The sequence below is a fragment of the Aotus nancymaae genome, unplaced genomic scaffold (assembly GCF_030222135.1).
Source record: "Aotus nancymaae isolate 86718 unplaced genomic scaffold, 86718_ANA_hifiasm-v0.15.2.pri h1tg000067l, whole genome shotgun sequence".
NCBI classification, from domain to species: Eukaryota; Metazoa; Chordata; class Mammalia; order Primates; family Aotidae; genus Aotus; species Aotus nancymaae.
In genome coordinates, this window is record NW_026988482.1 from 24,187,421 (window position 1) to 24,206,309 (window position 18,889).

At 47.4% G+C, this 18,889-nt stretch overlaps 1 protein-coding gene across 7 annotated transcripts in view; it reads right to left on the reverse strand.

The window, feature by feature from the left end:
* USP4 (ubiquitin specific peptidase 4) overlaps positions 1-4,722 on the reverse strand; it is a 59,589-nt gene extending 54,867 nt beyond the window's left edge. For all 7 annotated transcript variants that reach the window (XR_010338985.1, XM_064367092.1, XM_064367093.1 and 4 more), the window contains exons 1-2: positions 4,605-4,722; positions 1,372-1,499 (exon numbers count right to left, since the gene is read on the reverse strand). Coding sequence is in view for 6 of the 7 variants with exons in the window: in XM_064367092.1 (XP_064223162.1) it covers positions 1,372-1,499; positions 4,605-4,705 (229 nt within the window). In the remaining variant the exon portion in view is untranslated. The remainder of the gene's footprint in view (positions 1-1,371; positions 1,500-4,604) is intronic.
* Between the last annotated feature and the right edge of the window lie 14,167 nt (positions 4,723-18,889).

Sequence of the window (18,889 nt, forward strand, 5' to 3'; positions counted from 1 at the left end):
TTAGGAGGGACAGGGTTTCGCCAACTTGGCCAGGCTTTTCTTGAACTCCTGACCTCGTGATCCACCGGCCTCGACCTCCCAAAGTGCTGGGAGTACCGGCATGAACCACCATGCCCGGTCTCCTTTTTTTTTCCCTGAGACAGTGTCTCAAGGCTGGAGTGCAGCAGTGTGATCTCGGCTCACTGCAACCTCCACCTCTCAGGTTTAAGCGGTTCTCCTGCCTCAGCCTCCCGAGTAGCTGGGATTACAGGCACCCACCATGGCACCCAGCTACTTTTTTGTATTTTAGTAAAGATGGAGTTTTACCATGTTGGCCAAGCTGGTCTCAGACTTCTGACCTCAGCTGATCCGCCTACCTCAGCCTCCCAAAGTGCTGAGATTAAGGCATGAGCCACTGCACCCGGCACTGCCCTGATTTTTGACACACAAGATAGATCACCTCTATTATGATTATAAAGAGGTCTGAAGTCAGGCAGAAGCAAGCCTGGGAAAAGCTGACTCTGTCATCTCGGTACATGTACAAGTGCAAGCAAAGCTCTAGTATGTTACATACTTTCCCCACAGTTCCCATTGGTAGCTGACTACAGTCATAACTGTCTACTGACCTTCAACCTCTCCTCACACTAGTACTATGATAAAAACAACCATCACAGGAATTCTTGATGAAAGTCCACAGTTTTACAATTTTTCCCACTGCAAAGGTAACAAAAAATTCTGGTTTTCCTTTGTTCTTTTCGTTTTCCGAGACAAAGTTTCGTTCTTGTTGCCCAGGTTGGAGTGCAATGGTGCTATCTTGGCTCACCACAACCTTCGCCTTCCAGGTTCAAGTGATTCTCCTCCCTCAGCCTCCCAAGTAGCTGGGATCACAGGCATGCACCACCACACCCAGCTAATTCTGTATTTTTAGTAGAGAGAGGGTTTCTCTAGTTCAAGCTAGGCTGGTCTTGAACTCCTGACCTCAGTTGATCTACCCATCTTGGCCTCCCAAAGTGCTGGGATTACAGGCATGAGCCACCGTGCCTAGCCCAAAAATTCTAGTTCTTAAATTTCAGATACAATTTCAAAATGACATCCTATTTCTTTCCATTCCATATAGTAACTTAAAATGTGAAATATCTAGAAGAACTGCAAAGAGAAAAAGTTAAAATGTTAGAAGGATGGTCTTGTCAGACACACTTAATTTAGGTGGAAAAAAGTAGCTTAACTTCTCATTAAGGGTTTGCAAAGGCTTTTGCTAAAGATGCAAATTGAGGATTCTTGTTTCTAACTCCTTACACTAGGAAAGTTCACAATGTCCATTTTACAGATGCACATAACATCAGATCACTTGCCCAGGTAAATGTTTAGCTAGAAAAGCAACATTTACTATACCTGAAAAGAGCCCAGAGTTGTCAATTGGGCCAGGAAATACGTTATGTTGACCCATACTGTACATGTCCCAGCTGTCAAAGCCCACATATTTCTTCCACTGCTTGAACCACCGGCTGTCAATAAGATACCTAGAGAGAGACAAAAATTTACTGTAGCAGAAAAGCTGAGATTAAAAATTTTGCAGCTGCTTCTTTAATCTTTTTTATGGTCCCTTCCACTTGGGGCATATGTAATCCTCACTAAAAAACACTCTCGCAAGAGCAAGAGCAGGGCTCAGGCCCCACATGGCAGAGTCTGGCCCAGGATATGCATCCATTAAGTGAAATGATTGTTCAAAAGTGAATAAAAGAAAGAAAATAAGAGGCTTCAAAATGCTCATTTAAATGGAGTCTTTTTTTTTTTTTGAGACGACGTTGTTGTCTAGGCTGGAGTGCAGTGGTATGATCTTGGCTCACTGCAACCTCTGCCTCCCAGGTTCAAGAAATGCTCCTGCCTCAGCCTCCCAAGTAGCTGGGATTCCAGGCATGTGCCACCACGCCCAGCTAATTTTTTTGTATTTTGAGTAGAGATGGGGTTTCACCATGTTGGCCAGGCTGGTCTCAAACTCCTTACCTCAGTGATCCTCCTGCCTCAGCATCCCAAAGTGCTGGGATTACAGGCATGAGCCACTGCGCCCAGCCTAAATGGAGTCTTTCTATGGGTAAAATCATGTTTGTTAATAAACAAGTCATTAATTTCATAATGATCTTTATAGAGGTCCCTGTCCAAGCAGACAGTTTGGTTAAACTGTTTTGCTTGACATAAACAACACTAAACTAATGTTCTTTCTGAAAATAGGTTAGAAACACCACTCACTAGGCTGGGCGCAATGGCTCAAACCTGTAATCCCAGCACTTTGGGAGGCTGAAGTGGGCAGATCAGAAGGTCAAGAGATCAAGACCATTCTGGCCAACATGGTGAAACCCCATCTCTACTAAAAATACAAAAATTAGCTGGGCGTGATAGGGCGCACCTGTAGTCCCAGCTACTCAGGAGGCTAAGGCAAGAGAATCACTTGAACCCAGGAGGTGGAGGTTGCAATGAACCAAGATCGCGCCACTGCATTCCAGCCTGGCGACAGAGCGAGACTCTGTCTCAAAAAAAAAAACAAAAAAAAGAGAAAGAAATACCACCCACGTTAGTCTTCCCTTAAGGACCAAATAAGATCCAAAAATGTACACACAAAGCCAGGTGTGGTGGCTCACACTTGTAATCCCAGCACTTTGGGAGGCTGAGGAGGGTGGACCACTTGAGCTCAGGAGTTCAAGACCAGCCTGGGCAACACGGCAAAACCCCGTCTCTACTAAAAATACAAAAATTAGCTGGGCATGGTGGCGCATGCCTGTAGTCCCAGTTGCTCGGGAGGCTGAGGCACAAGAATCACTTGAACCTGGAAGACAGAAGTTGCAGTGAGCTGAGATCACACCATTGCACTCCAGTAATAAAACACTGTCTCAAAAAAAAAAAGTATGCAACATATGTACATATATATACATATACATACACATGTATATATAATAGTGCTTAGGTATGTTAATCTTGTCAAAAGCATTAAGTTGTGCTTCATATTCAACTTACCACTTTGTACTTAAATGTAAGTAAATCTGGTATTTTATTTATCTATCTATCTATTTATTTATTTCCTTAGAGAGAGGGTCACCCAGGCTAGAGTGCAGTGGCATAATCATAGCTCTCTGTAGCTTCAAACTCCTGGGCTCAAGTGATCCTCCTGCCTTAGCCTCTGAGTAGCTGTGACTACAGGCACATACCACCATGCCCAGCCAGTTTATTTTTTATTTTTATTTTGTAGAGACTATGTCTCGCTATGTTGCCCAGGCTGGTCTTGAACTCCTGGCCTCAAGTGATCCTCCCACCTCAGCCTCCCAAAGTGCTGGGATTACAGGCATGAGCCACTGCACAAGACTTGTTCATATTTTTTAAGTATCGTTATGCTGTTTTACAACTAAAACAGAAAGAGGGAAAAATCTGTGGGACAACAAAGCATCAACTAATATATTGGTGGATCCTTCAAATTTTCTAACAAACGTGCGAAGTCAGGCAGCTTCCCAGAGGTCACAAGGATTCATAAATACATCCAACTCTAAAATGCTATTTTTCTTCCAAATCCCTTGAGCAATAACTTCCATACAATTTTACTGTGTGATTTTAGTGTATCTTAAACTTCCTCTGCTTCTGCTGAGGAGCCCTATAGAGGTTAACTTAAAAAGTACCTTTATGAACCCTATAGAGGTTAATTTAAAAAGTACCTCTGATTGCTCTGCCTTTCACAAACTGGCTAGCTCAAGGTGAATACCTAAACTGTATCTGTGAACACATAAACTGGCTAGCTCAAGGTGAATACCTAAGCTGTATCTGTACTCCTCCTAAACCCTATTTTTCTATTCTCCCGCTCAATTCCTCTGCAGATGGTTTCTTAAAGATAGGTAACACTCAATCATACTCAATGCAAAGTCTAGCCCTAGTTTTCTACTCCCACGCAATAATATCACCCAGGAATCTCTCCAGTAGTACAAAGTATTGTCCCCTCTACGAAACAATCTATTAAGACTGCTCACAACTCAGCCTTGGTTTTCTAAATTCTGGACTCTTCATCTTCTATCTAGCTCCAGGACCTAGACTATCCTCCTCTCCTACTCTGAGATACTGCTGCCACAAATGTTTTTGACATTTGCTACCAAAATAAGCTGGAGTTCTAAGACGCTTGTTCAGCTTCTGACCTTGACATCTGTTGGCAGTTTACAAGTTACAAAGTATCTACTTCTGATATTCGCCTCAACCCACTGAGGGCAGTGAGCCAAATATTGCTATCCTGGTTTTAACAGGGAGGAATCAGGTCTGTGACACTTTCGCACAAGGTCACACGGCGAGTCCTCGATGGTAAAGGGCTCTCCCCACTCTCAGGGGCCCGCCGACACTCCCCTTCTCCAGATCCTTCACCTTGGCCCCGCCAGGCCTGCCCCGAGGCTCTAAAAGAGCAGACAAGACCCCGAGCTCTCGCCTGCGCTCTCGCAGAGCTGATCCTGGAGTTCTCCTGAGGGGCAGGTGTCAGGCTACTCTTTCAGGACCACTAAATACCATCCCCGCCCGGCCCCTACTCTAACCGAGAAAAGGGGGGCTGGCCTAAGGGCCTGACACTCAACCCCTAGCTCCGCACAGTTGAGCCAGGTGCTCACCACTGCGCCCCGCGTTGGAGTGTGGTCCTCATTAAGGCTCCAAGCTCGGACTTTTGAGTCTCCGCATCCGGTCGCTCACCGCAGCCTCCACCTTCCGCCATCTCGTCCGCGGCCCCGGACCAGCCGGCCCGGACATCCGCCCCGCGCCGGGCGTGCTATAGACCGCGCCCACGCACGCACGCATGCACGCACGCGCGCCCGCCCGCCCCTGCCCCACGTTGCGCAGCGGCCTTCGGCTCTTGAGGCCGCCGTTTTTTTTTTTTTCCCCTCTCCGCTCGCGCCTTCTTCCTCTGCTGCAAACAGTGGCGCGGAAAGACAGACTGGAGAGGGGTAGGCGGGGAGCAGCAGCCTTTACTTCCTCCCGCACTGCTGGCCGTGCCTTGGCCGCCCCCTATGCGGCCGTGGGGCTTCCCTTCTTCCGCTCAGGACGGCGTTACACTCCGAAGCTCTGTCCAGCCCGCCGATCTCAGGGAGTCAGACAGCAAGCCCCATCACGACCGGTCCGGCACCCCAGCCCGGCCTTCGAGATTATCCTGGTCCTAAATAAACGCACGCCAGGTGCGAGAAGCACCGTAGCTAGGTCTGCTCATTCTCACCCCTGCCATTCCGTTTTCAGCTGGAGGCCTTAGCCGAGTCAGCTGCCCAAACATGGGATCGAAGCTCCTGCTCCAGCAGCCCTACAGTGATTTCGGGAAGTGCCATGTGCACAGCGCCTTGGGACCAAGACTCAACGGTGTTCTGTAGTGATTAACGGTCGACTTAAACAATCTGGACGCCAGAGCCACCTGGCCCACTACAGAATTCCGTCAGCTCTTCATACAGAGTTACTTGCCAAGCAGCCGCAGAGGGGCAATAGCAATGGGGGAAGGAGAGGTACTCCACATTGGGTACTCAAGCATCTTAGTTCCTTGAACTAGATACAACGTCCTGAACACTGTTTGCCAGTGGACCCGCTCATGCAAACACACAGCCCTCCTCCTGGAGGGAGAAATAAATCCAGAGGAAAGAGGAAGTCAGACAGTTGGCCTAGATAAGTCTCCATTCACTCTCTTAACAGTTCTTGCCCTCAGAGAAAAGAAAGACCTAGTTCCTGTCCTCGTACAATCTAGTAGAGGAGAAGAGATGGTTCGGAAATAACCTCAGTGCCTAGTAGTATGTGGTAAGTGCCATTAAAGGGGGTGAACCAGGCCGGGTGCAATGGTTCAAGCCTGTAATCCCAGCACTTTGGGATGCTGAGGCGGGAGGAATGCTTGAGCCCAGGAGTTCGAAACCAACCTCGACAACATGGCGAAATCCCGTCTCTACAAAAAATACAAAAATTAGCCGGGCGGTGGCGTGCATCTGGTCGCAGCTACTCCCGAGGGTGAGGTGGGAGGATCGCTTGAGCCCTTATGGTTGAGGTTGCAGTGAGCCGGGGTGGCGCCACTACACTGGCAAAGTGAGACCCTGTCGCAAAAAAAAAAAAAAAAAAAAGTAAACAATACAAATAAAGGGTGTGAACTGGCCAGTCGCGGTGGCTCACGCCTGTAATCCCAGCACTTTGGGAGGCCAAGGTGGACGGATCACCTGTGGTCAGGAGTTCGAGACCGGCCGGACCAACATGGGGAAACCCAGTCTCTACTAAAAATACAAAATTAGCTGGGGTGTGGGTGGGATCACGAGGTCAGAAGTTCAAGAAAGCGTGGCCAATATGGTGAAACCCTGTCTCTACTAAAAATACAAAAAAAAAAAAAAAAAAAAAAGCGCGATGGCGTGCACCTATAGTCCCAGCTACTCGGGAGGCTGAGACAGAAGAATCGCTTGAACCCGGAAGGCAGAGGTTACAGTTATCCCAGGTCACGCCACTGCACTCCAGCCTGGGTAACAGAGCAAGACTCCGTCTCAAAAAAAAAAAAAAAAAAAATTGTAGGCACAGCCCCCACTCTCATAGGAAGCCTTTGACTTGAGTAGCATTTGAGTGTGGTATTGAAAAAAAAATGCTGGCAGAATAAAGATGAGTATGCATGTTACAGGAGTGAAGACTAAATGGATCAGAAGAGAATTTCTGGAACAGGCAGGACAGGATCAGAGAATGGGGACTAGGACAGTTGAGCCAGGCACAACAGCCTAAGGGGATCTAAAGCTAGAAAGGAGGCCAGGGAGAATATATTCTGCCTTAAAAGGCAGGCAGGCATTGTAGGAAGTTTTGGAGCAGAGACAAATGGCTGAGGGTGCTTCATACCCACAGTGGTGTAACTTAGACACAGAACCATTAGGAACCTCTCACTATGGAGGTGGCTGTGAGGGGGAAGAGGAGAAACACATGAGCCTTGTCTATTTTATTATTTTTCTGTCCTATTCCTATTGAAAAGATGAGCTATATTTTGTGTCAGGGGTGAAGGAAGGGGAACTGGCCCAGTGAAAATATGGTAGGTAATTTGAACAGATTTACTATTTTTATGTTGGGTTTGGCTAATTGAAGTGAATTTGTACTCCCTGGGGCATCCATCACACACCATCTGATAAAGAAGGCCTCTTGGCAGTTGGATAGATAATAGGAGAAAGTAAATGTGGAATTAAAACTGCCTTAAATAACCACATAGCAATTAATCCCCTGTAGATAAGAGTTACCACCACATAATGATTCTACATCTGCAGAGCCAACCCTGACAAGTCTCCTTCTATGAAAGTGCTTTGAAGCTTTTTTTTTTTTTCTGAGATGGAGTCTTGCTCTGTCCCCTAGGCTGGAGTGCAGTGGCGTGATCTCAGCTCACTGCAACCGCCACCTCCCAGATTCAAGCAATTCTCCTGCCTCCGCCTCCTGAGTAGCTAGGATTACGGGCATATACCACCATGGCTGGCTAATTTTTGTATTTTTAGTAGAGATGGGGTTTCACTGTGTTGGTCAGGCTGGTCTCAAACTCCTGACCTCAGGTGATCCACCCCCGTCAGCCTCCCAAAGTACTGGGATTATAGGCATGAGCCACTACGCCCTGCTGAAACTCTTAAAATTAAGTTATCAAACAAGAAACACTACCTTTAGTCCTGTTATTTATGGAAAATGAAAGTTGGTTACTGATACCACTTCAGAATCTACATTACAGAGTGCTTCCCTCTTCTTTTTTTAGCAATTTCTCCTATACTGTTTACGGCAGTCTTGAGGAGGACAAGTCGGACAAGTCCTCAGCACCACTTGAAAAGGGGACAAAACCTAATTATCAAAATGAAAAATTTGGAAAATATTTTAAGTCAGGAATTGAGTGCTTTTAATAGCTATCAAAATAGTGCACTAATTATTGGTAATTCCTTAAAAATTAATATTAGGATTACAAAGTATTCTTCTTGATATCTGAGTATTTGGAGAAAAAAAAAAGAAAAAGAAATAAAAGATTACAAAGTGCCAGCAGTTGAAATGTGAAGAATAAAGTGAACTCCATAGTTAAAAGATCAACATTTTTTTTTTCTGAGACAGAGTCTTTGTTGCCCAGGCTGGAGTGCAGTGGTATAATCATGGCTCACTTGCAGCTTCAACCTCTTGGGCTCAAGTGATCCTCCTAACTCACCCTCCCAAATAGCTGGGACTATTGGTCTGCGTCACCATGCCCAGCTAATTTTTGTATTTTCAGTAGAGATGGAGTTTCACCATGTTGCCCAGGCTGGTCTTGAACTACTGGCCTCAAGGGATACTCCCTTCTTGGCTTCCCAAGTGCTGGGATTCCAGGGATGGGCCACGGCGCCTGGACTACAAGGTCACTTTTATTTCCAACGTCTTTAAACTTTGTTAGCGAGTTTGTTTGATTTAAGTGGTGGGGGTGACCAGGCACAGTGTCTCATGCCTGTAATCCCAGCCCTTTGAGAGGCTGAGTCAGGCAGATCATGAGGTCAGGAGGTCGAGACCAGCCTGACCAACATGGTGAAACCCCATCTCTACTAAAAATACAAAAATTAGCCAGGTGTGGTGGCATACACCTGTAATCCCAGCTACTCAGGAGGCTGAGGCAGGAGAATTGCTTGAACCTAGGAGGTGGAGGTTGCAGTGAGCTGGGATCACACACCATTGCACTACATCCTGGGCAACAAGAGCGAAACTGTCTCAAAAAAATAATAAAAATAAATGGTGGGGTTTTTTGTTTGTTTTTGAGACAGGGTCTCATTCTGTCACCCCTGCTGGAGTGCAGTAGCACAATCTTGGCTCACTGCAGTTTCTGCTCTGCCTGCCAGGGCTCAAGCGCTCCGCCTACCTCTGCCTCCCAAAGTGCTGAGATTACAAGTATGAGCTACAGTGCTGAGCCATTTTTTGTTTTGTTTTGCTTTTTGAGACAGAGACTCTGTGGCCCAGGCTGGAGTACAGTGGCATGATCTTGGCTCACTGCAACCTCCACCTCCGGGGTTCAAGCAATTCTCCTGCCACAGCCTCACAGCTGGGATTATAGGTGAGCACCATCATGCCTGGCTAATCTGTGTGTGTGTGTGTGTGTGTGTTTTTAGAGACTGAGTCTCACTCTGTCGCCCAGGTTGGAGGTTAGTGGCACCATCTCAGCTCACTGCAACCTCCACCTCCTGGGTTCAAGTGATTATTCTTCCACAGCCTCCCCAGTAGCTGGGACTACAGAACCATGCCACCATGCCCAGCTAATTTTTTTATATTTAGTAGAGACAGGATTTCACCATGTTAGCCAGGATGGTCTCAATCTACTGACCTTCTGATCTGCCCACCTTAGCCCCGCAAAGTGTTAGGATTACAGGCATGAGCCACTGCACCCAGCTATTTTTGTGGTTTTTTTTTTTTTTTTGAGACAGAGTTTTGCTCTTGTTACCGAGGCTGGAGTGCAATGGTGCAATCTCGGCTGACTGCAACCTCTGCCTCCTGGGTTCAGGCAATTCTCCTGCCTCAGCCTCCTGAGTAGCTGGGATTACAGGCACGCACCACCATGCCTGGCTAATTTTTTGTATTTTTAGTAGAGACGGGGTTTCACCATGTTGACCAGGATGGTGTCGATCTCTTGACCTCGTGATCCACCCGCCTCGGCCTCCCAAAATGCTGGGATTACAGGCGTGAGCCACTGCGCCCAGCCCCATTTTTGTGTTTTTAGTAGAAACTGAGTTTCACCAGGTTGGCTAGGCTGGTCTCAAGTTCCTGACTTCAAGTGACCCACCCACCTCAGGCTACCAAAGTGCTGGGATTGCAGGCATGAGCCCCGTTTTGTTTGTTTGTTTGGGTTTTTTTTAGACACAGGGTCTCACTCTCTCACCTAGGATGGAGTGCAGTGGCGTGATCTCAGCTTACTGCAACCTCTGCCTCCCGGGTTCAAGCAATTCTCCTGCCTCAGCCTTTGGAGTAGCTGGTACTACAGTTGCACACCACCATGCCTGGCTAATTTTTTTTTTTTTTAAGAGTCTCACTCCGTCACCAGGCGCCAGGCTGGAGTGCAGTGGCGCGATCTCGGCCCACTACAACCTCCGCCTCCCAGGTTCAAGTGATTCTCCTGCCTCAGCCTCCTGAGTAGTTGGTATTACTGCCATGCACCACCGTGCCCGACGGGTTTTGTATTTTTAGTAGAGGCAGGGTTTTTCCATGTTGATCAGGCAGGTCTCAAACTCCCAACCTCAGGTGATCCGCCGACCTCAGCCTCCCAAAGTGCCGGGATTACAGGTGTGAGCCACTGTGCCTGGCCAGTTTTTTGTATTTTTAGTAGAAACTGGGTTTTACCATGTTGCCCAGGCTGGTCATGAACTCCTGAGCTCAGGCAGTTCTCCCACCTCAGTCTCCCAAAGTGCTAGGATTACAGGTGTGAGTCACCACACCTGGCCCATTTTTTTTTTTTTGAGACGGAGTTTCGCTCTTGTTACCCAGGCTGGAGTGCAATGGCGCGATCTCGGCTCACCGCAACCCCCGCCTCCTGGGTTCAAGCAATTCTCCTGCCTCAGCCTCCCGAGTAGCTGGGACTACAGGCATGCACCACCATGCCCAGCTAATTTTTGTATTTTTTAGTAGAGACGGGGTTTCACCTTGTTGACCAGGATGGTCTCGATCTCTTGACCTTGTGATCCACCTGCCTCGACCTCCCAAAGTGCTGGGATTATAGGCGTGAGCCACCGCGCCCGACTTTTTAAAAATTAATTTATGTTGATGTATTTTTCTTTTTTTTTTGGATGGAGTCTTACTCTGTGACCCAGGCTGGAGTTCAGTGGTGCAATCTTGGCTCACTGAAACCTTCATCTCCTGGGTTCAAGCAGTTTCTCCTGCCTCAGCCTCCTGAGTAGCTGGGATTACAGGTGTGTGCCACAATACCCAGCTAAATTTTGTATTTTAGTAGACGGGGTTTCACCATGTTTGTCAGGCTGGTCTCGAACTCCTGACCTCATGATCCACCCACCTCAGCCTCCCAAAGCGCTGGATTTGCAGGCATGAGCTACTGTGCCTGGTTGGCCTGCCTAATTTTTGTGTTTTTAGTGGAGATGGGGTTTCACCATGTTGGCCAGGCTGGTCTTGAACTCCTGACCTTGTGATCCGCCCACCTCAGCCTCCCAAAGTGCTAGATTACAGGAATGAGCCACTGCTCCCGGCCTGTTTATGTATTTTTTAAAAAGAGAGTCTTGCTATGTTGTCCAGGCTGGACTTGAACTCCTGAGCTCAAGTGATCTTCCCACTTCAGCCTCCCGAAGTGGTGAGATTACAGGTTTGAGCCACTGTGCCCAGCCAAATGTATTTTTTTTTTTTAATTGAGAACTAGAGGCTGGGTTCGGTGGTATCACACCAATAATCTTACTACTTTGGAGGCCAGGAGTTTGAGACCAGGCTGGGCAACAAAGCAAGACCCAGTCTCTACAAAAAATAAAACAGAGCCAAGCGCTGTGGCTCATGCCGGTAATCCCAGCACTTTGGGAGGCCAAGGCAGGTGGATAACTTGAGGTCAGGAGTTTGAGACCAGCCTGGCCAATATGGTGAAACTCTGTCTCTACTAAAAATACAAAATTAGCCAGGCATGGTGGTGGGCACCCATAATCCCAGTTACTTGGGAAGCCGAGGCAAGATAATTGCTTGAACCTGGGAGGCGGAAGTTGCAGTGAGCTAAGATAATGCCACTACACTCCAGCCTGGGCGACAGAGTGTGACTTTGTCTTTAAAAAAAAAAAAATTGGGCCAGGCGCAGTGGCTCACGCCTATAATCCCAGCACTTTGGGAAGCCGAGGCGGGTAGATCACGAGGTCAAGAGATCGAGACCATCCTGGTCAACATGGTGAAACCCCGTCTCTACTAAAAATACAAAAATTAGCTGGGCATGGTGGCGTGTGCCTGTAGTCCCAGCTACTTGGGAGGCTGAGGAAGGAGAATTGCTTGAACCCAGGAGGCGGAGGTTGCAGTGAGCCAAGATCGCGCCATTGCACTCCAGCCTGAGTGATGAGCGAAACTCTGTCTCAAAAAAAAAAAGAATTGGCTGGGCTCAGTGGCTCACGCCTGTAATCTCAGCACTTTGGGAGGCCAAGGTGGGCGAATCATGAGGTCAGGAGTTCGAGACCAGCCTGACCAACATGGTGAAATCTTGTCTCTACTAAAAATACAAAACTTGGGCTGGGCGCGGTGGCTCACGCCTATAATCCCAGCACTTTGGGAGGCCGAGGTGGGTGGATCACGAGGTCAAGAGATCGAGACCATCCTGGTCAACATGGTGAAACCCTGTCTCTACTAAAAAAAATACAAAAATTAGCTGGGCATGGTGGCGCATGCCTGTAGTCCCAGATACTCGGGAGGCTAAGGCAGGAGAATTGCTTGAACCCAGGAGGCGGGGGTTGCGGTGAGCCGAGATCGCGCCATTGCACTCCAGCCTGGGTAACAAGAGCAAAACTCCGTCTCAAAAAAAAATAAAATAATAAAAATAAATAAAAATAAAAATACAAAACTTAGCTTAGCTTGGTGGTGCGCACCTGTAATTCCAGCTACTCAGGAGGCTGAGGCAGGAGAATTGCTTGAACCCAGGAGGCAGAGGTTGCAGTGAGCCAGTATCACACCACTGCATTCCAGCCTAGGTGACAGAGCAAGACACCACATCAAAAAAAAAATTTTTTTTTTTTTAATTTTAAAATTAAAACAATTAGCCTGGCATGGTGATGTGCACCCATCAAACCATCTATTAAGTAGGCTAAGGTGGGTGGATCTTTTGAGCTCAGGAGTTTGAAGATGAAGAGAGCTGTGATCCTGTAATCATGCCACTGCAGTCCAGCTTGGGTGATAGAGCTGGGTGACACCCAGCTTGGGTGTCTCAAAAATAAAACAAAAAAGAGAACTGGAAACAATGAACATCTGCCTGCGTGTTACTGTCGTGGTAATGAACTAGGGACTTGGGAGGAAATGACAAGGGTCAGTGATTCAGCTCAGGAAACATCTTGGCCTCAGGGATGTGTTCTATGTTGAGCCACTTTATCCTAGAGAGAATTATAGGTCCAGTTGGACACCAAGATCCCAGAAGTGGACAATCCACCCATTACCAGAGGACCTTGGGCTACAAGAACAGAAGAGAAAGCAGGAAGGGAACTAGAAGAAAACCTGGCTTATTGGTCACATACTGCTTGATCTTGGACTGTGATGTCTAATTAAAGATTCATAATGTCGGGCCTGGTGCAGTGGCTCACACCTGTAATCTCAGCACTTTGAGAGGCTGAGGTAGGTAGATCACCTAAGGTCAGCAGTTCAAGACCAGCCTGACCAACATCGTAAAACCCTGTCTTTACTGAGAATACAAAATTAGCTGGACATGGTGGCGCATGCCTGTAGTCCCAGCTATTTGGGAGGCTGAGGCAGGAGAATTGCTTGAACCCAGGAGGCGGAGGTTGCAGTGAGCCGAGAAGTGCCACTGTACTCTAGCCTGGGCAACAAGAGCAAAACTGTCCCAAAAAAGATTCATAATGTCTGGGTGTGTAAACTTTAAGCTTTATTTGATTCCAAATCATAAGGTTTTTGTCTTAGCTCCTACTACAGCTTTCTTTACACCTGACAGGACTTACTTCTCCCAATTACTTATGGTCCTCACTTGATCAGCACTAACAGAGCACACATGGCAGTATTCACAAATATTGGACATACTTTAATTGGAAGTGGCAGCAGGGGAGAAATATTTTTGGTTCCTTCTCACTTGTGCCTCCTTAACCTGCCCAGGGGACTGTGAAAAGAAAGACTCTAGAAATACACTTTAGAAGAATTAAACGTCTTCTCAGTGATTTCTAACCTCTGTTATATAAGGATTAGGTTACTGTGGAAGATAAGTGAGGCAAAAAACTGAACAAGTTAAGTCTCACAGAGAGGAAGTGGGATCATTTTTTTTACACTGGGGAGTTGTACCAATGGACAGATTCCATTCTGGTTATGCCACTGTGTTGGTGGCCAGCCCTCTTTGGGCAGAGAGGGTGTGGCAGCCTGGGCCCAGGTGCTGCCAGTGTCTTGTCTTCCTATTCTAATTCTATTACCATCACAGTCTTAACCATCAACCAGTATTTAGATGTTAATCTGCACGTATCATTTGCCCTTTGCACAGTGCAAATTCTCAATAGGCACTTCTTGCTTAAATGAAAGAAAGAATTATCCAGCTATATTTCTTCACTGGACTAATAGTACTTGAGTATCTATTATGTGCTCATGGTCCCTACCCTCCAGGGGTTCACAGTGTGGTTAGGGATGGAGGATTGTTACATATGTAATACAGTATTGTATGTTACGTGATAAAAGTGTCACAAGAATATAGAGAATCATGCTCGCAGATACTTCTCTGGGAAGGAAACTTAAGCAACTAGTGTAGAAAGCAAAGGCATACTTAATATTCCCTTTTGCCTTTGGGGGTATATGATGCAGTCCACAAAGGATGCTCAGGAGACCAGGACTTTAGCCAGTATTTTTTACTCTATCTTATCCAAAAGTTAAAATGTAAGAGGTTTTTTTTTTGTTTTTTTTTTTTTAAAGACGGGGTTTCACCATGTTGGTCAGGCTGGTCTTGAACTCCTGACCTCAGGTGATCCACCCGCCTTGGCCTCCAAAGTGCTTGGATTACAGGTGCGAGCCACCACGCCCGGCCAAAATGTAAGATTTATTAGATTTATCATGCCAGGCATACTTTTTTGAAAATAAACTTGTTTTATTTATTTTGAGACAGGGTCTCACTCTGTCTCCCAGGCTGGTGTACAGTGGCACAGTCATGGCTCACTGCAGCCTCAACCTCCTGGGCTCAAGCAATCCTCCTGCCTCAGCTGCCCAAGTAAGTAGCTGGGACCACAGTCATGTGCCACCAAGCTTGGCTCTATTTTTTTTTTTTTTTTTTGAGACAGAGTCTTGCTTCGTCACCCAGGCTGGAGTGCAGTGGCGCAATCTCAGCTCACTACAACCTCTGCCTCCTGGGTTCAAGCAATTCTCCTGCCTCAGTCTCCCGAGCAGCTGGTACTACAGGTGTGTGCCACCATGCCCGGCTTTTTGTATTTTTAGTAGAGACGGGTTTTCACCATATTGGCCAGGCTGGTCTCAAACTCCTGACCTCATAATCCACCCGCCTCAGCCTCCCCAAGTTTTGAGATTACAGATGTGAGCCACCACACCCAGCCAGTACGTTTTTTTGTAGAAACAGGGTTTCACCATGTTGCCCAAGCTGTTTTCAAATTCCTGAGCTCAAACAATCTGCCCACCTTAGCCTCCCAAAGTGCTTGGATTATAGGCATGAGCCACTGTACCCAGCCTGAAAATAAACTTGTTTTAAATGTTGTTTATAGGACTACATTGAGTCAGACTAAGGAAGTCATTTGATCAACTGCTAATTGTGCAAGAAATGCCTGACCTAATTTTATCAGATTTAATGTTTGGAAAAAAAAAAAAAAAGAACTCCAAAGCAGCCCTTCTGCAAGAACTGCTAAAATGGAAGTTTCTGAACCTAGGTCAGTGGCCTAAATGCTGTATGTGTTTTCTGTGCAAAAAATGCTCTGCAGCCATTTCTGCCTAAAGCCAGGACTTCACACAGGCTGAATGTCATTTTACTCTTTAACTTGTTCATTTGAGCTGCTGATTCACAGAGCAATAGCAGTTGGTACCGGTCAGAGCAATAGCAGTTGCATGGATGTGTATATGTGAGAGTGTGTGTGTCTGTGTGTGTTAGGGGAAGATAGTGAAGTCTTTTTTTTTTTTTGGAGATGGAGTTTCACTCTTGTTGCCCAGACTGGAGTGCGCAATGGTGTGATCTTGGCTCACTGCAACCTCTGCCTCCCAGGTTCAAGTGATTCTCCCGCCTCAGCCTACTGAGTAGCTGGGATTACAGGCACACGCCACCACGCCTGGCTAATTTTGTATTTTTAGTAGAGACAGGGTTTCTCCATGTTGGTCAAGCTGGTCTTGAACTCCCGACCTCAGGTGATCCGCCCTTCTTGGCCTCCCAAAGTGCAGGGATTACAGGTGTGAACCACCTTGCCCACCCAATAGTAAAGTCTTTTCTGAATCTTCCTGGAGAAGAGAGAGTTAGAAAGGACTGGCCACTAAAAATACAAGAAAATTAGCTGGGCATGGTGGCAGGCACCTGTAGTCCCAGGTACTTCGGAGGCTGAGGCTAGAGAATCGCTTGAACCCAGGAGGTGAAGGCTGCAGTGAGCTGAGATAGCACCACTGCACTCCAGCCTGGGCAACAGAGCGAGACTCCCTCTCAAAAAAAAAAAAAAAAAAGGACTTCTAGTTGAGGGAGGAGGTAGACAGCTTGAAGTCTGAGAGGAATGTTCCGAGCCAGGATCAGGCATACTAGGAGTTCAGAAGTTCCCTTTACTGAAACTGAGTAATTTCAGGGGAAACCAAAAAAAGTTCCCTTTACTGGTAGCCCAAGGCATAAACTGAGGGGGTGGGGGTGGCACAGGGCAAGGAGGGCTGAATCACCAGGCATCTTGGAGGGAAGAAGTTTGAATCTGTTTGGAAAGTTCTGGGTTCCCATCCTGGTAGCCTAACCAGAGAGTGTGGCCTAGCCCACACTGACCCTGTACAGGAAAGGGGAGACTTGAAGTGGGATGTCTCTTCTCTCAGGTCCAGCTCATAGAACACTGAGTAGGACCCTAGGTCGCTAGACATTCCAATTCAGCACCTACCCCCAAAACCTGCTTCTCCTGTTGCCGACTCAGTTAATAATGCCACCTTCCCATCTCAGGCTCTCACACACTATACTCCCTGCCTGCCCACCTGCCATCTGTTTATTCCTTAACCAGCTGCTTCTTGACCTCTTTTCAGTCTGTCACTTTTTTTTTTTTTTTTTGAGATGGAGTCTCGCTCTGTTACCCAGGCTGGAGTGCAGTGGCATGATCTTGGCTCTTGCAACCTCAGCCTCGCGGGTTCAAGCGAATTCTCCTGCCTCAGCCTCTTGAGTAGCTGGGATTACAGGCACCCACCACCATGCCTGGCTAGTTTTTTAGTAGAGATGGAGGTTTCATGATGTTGGTCAGGCTGGTCTCCAACTCTTAGCCTCAAGTGATCTGCCCACCTCAGATTACTTGGGATTATAAAGTGCTGGGATTATAGGTGTGAGCCACTGCAACCAGCCACTCAGGAGTCTTCATTCCATCTGTGAATGACTAATCTGCCCCCCTCAGAGGTTAACAGTCTAGGAGGGGGACTGGGGCTAGCCATCAAAGGGTCCAGAATATATATTGGTCTATTAATATAAAAACATTTTGGCCAGGCACGGTGGCTCAAGACTGTAATCCCAGCACTTTGGGAGGCCGAGGCGGGCGGATCACGAGGTCAAGAGATCGAGACCATCCTGGTCAACATGGTGAAACCCTGTCTCTACTTAAAATACAAAAATTAGCTGGGCGTGGTGGTGCGCGCCTGTAGTCCCAGCTACTCAGGAGGCTGAGGCAGGAGAATTGCTTGAACCCGGGAGGCAGAGGTTGCAGTGAGCCGAGATTGTGCCACTGCACTCCAGCCTGGCACCTGGCAACAGAGTGAGACTCTGTCTCAAAAAAAATAATAAATAAAAATAAAAAATAAATAAAAACATTTCACTCTGGCTGGGCACAGTGGCTCACGCCTGTAATCCCAAAACTTTGCAAGGCCTAGGCGGGCAGATCACCTGAGGTCAGGAGTTCAAGACCAGGTTGGCCAACATGGCGAAACCCCATCTCTACTAAATAAAAACTAGCCAGGCATGGTGGTGGGCACCTGTAATCCCAGCCACTAGGGAGGCTGAGGCAGGAGAATCACTTAAACTCGGGAGGCAGAGGCTACCGTGAGCTGAGATTGTGCCACTGCACTCTAGCCTGAGCGACAGAGTGTGACTCCTCAGAGTTCCAAGGAACAACACGGGTAGACTGATGTCCAAAGGGGAAGCTGACAGTTCTGCCTGGGTTATCTCAAGGTGGACTCAAAGGCTGAGGTGAAGAGGTCTTGTAACCAGAGGGAGGTGGGACTGTTCGGGAGTTCTGAGGAGGGAGGAGAGGGAGCCAGAGCAGGTGCAGAAGGCCCTACAATCCTTAGTGACCTAAGGGCATACAAAGTAGGAGGGCAGCAGCACAGATCCCTACTTAGGGCAAGAGGAAAGGTCCTTGAGAGTTGGTTCAGACATAAGAAGGGCCTTGAGTTACCAATTTGAACACAAATGCTGGGACTTCAGAACCTCTGGCCCACATTCAGCTGGGTGAACAGCACTGCCACGTCTCTGGGTACCTGCCTGCCCAAGCAGAAGCTACACCCAGGCCCTGCAGTTCCCTGCACTGTGGTAGGAAATGGCTCCATATCTGTCTTGAAAGATTACTGGCAGCAGGGTCAACAGATGGATAGGCAGGACCTGAGTGGTGCCTGAGAAGCAGAAGCTGGCTTCAAAGACAAGCCCTTATCTTGGGCCTGAATGTGCAATTGCACCTAAGTGTTTGGCAGGGCAAACTCAGAAGGGCCAGTTACATTGTAGTCTTCTCACTCTCAAATACATGAGGCAGAAACTTTTAAGAACAGCTTCACAGCAGATACAAGCACTTGGTAGCAGTATGGAAAGATCTAGCCAAGTAACAGAGAATTTATAACTTTGCATGAGCTTCCAACTGTGTAAAATGGGCTTGTGTGGGCCTAACACTAGGAGAGGACATAGACTCCGAATGTGAGTGGGGGCTCATGTTATCTTGTTGTCATTTCAGTGTGGAGCAAATACTGAGAAGTCTACTACTATTTGAGTTAGGCAGTCAACCCCTGCCTTGTGTCTTCTTTTTGAAGTAAGGACTTTGTTTTAACTGGGCCTTGGGATGGCCCTATGCCATGTTCTGGCAAAGGCAGAAATGCAGGCCAGAAGCCAGATTTCCCACAAAGCAAA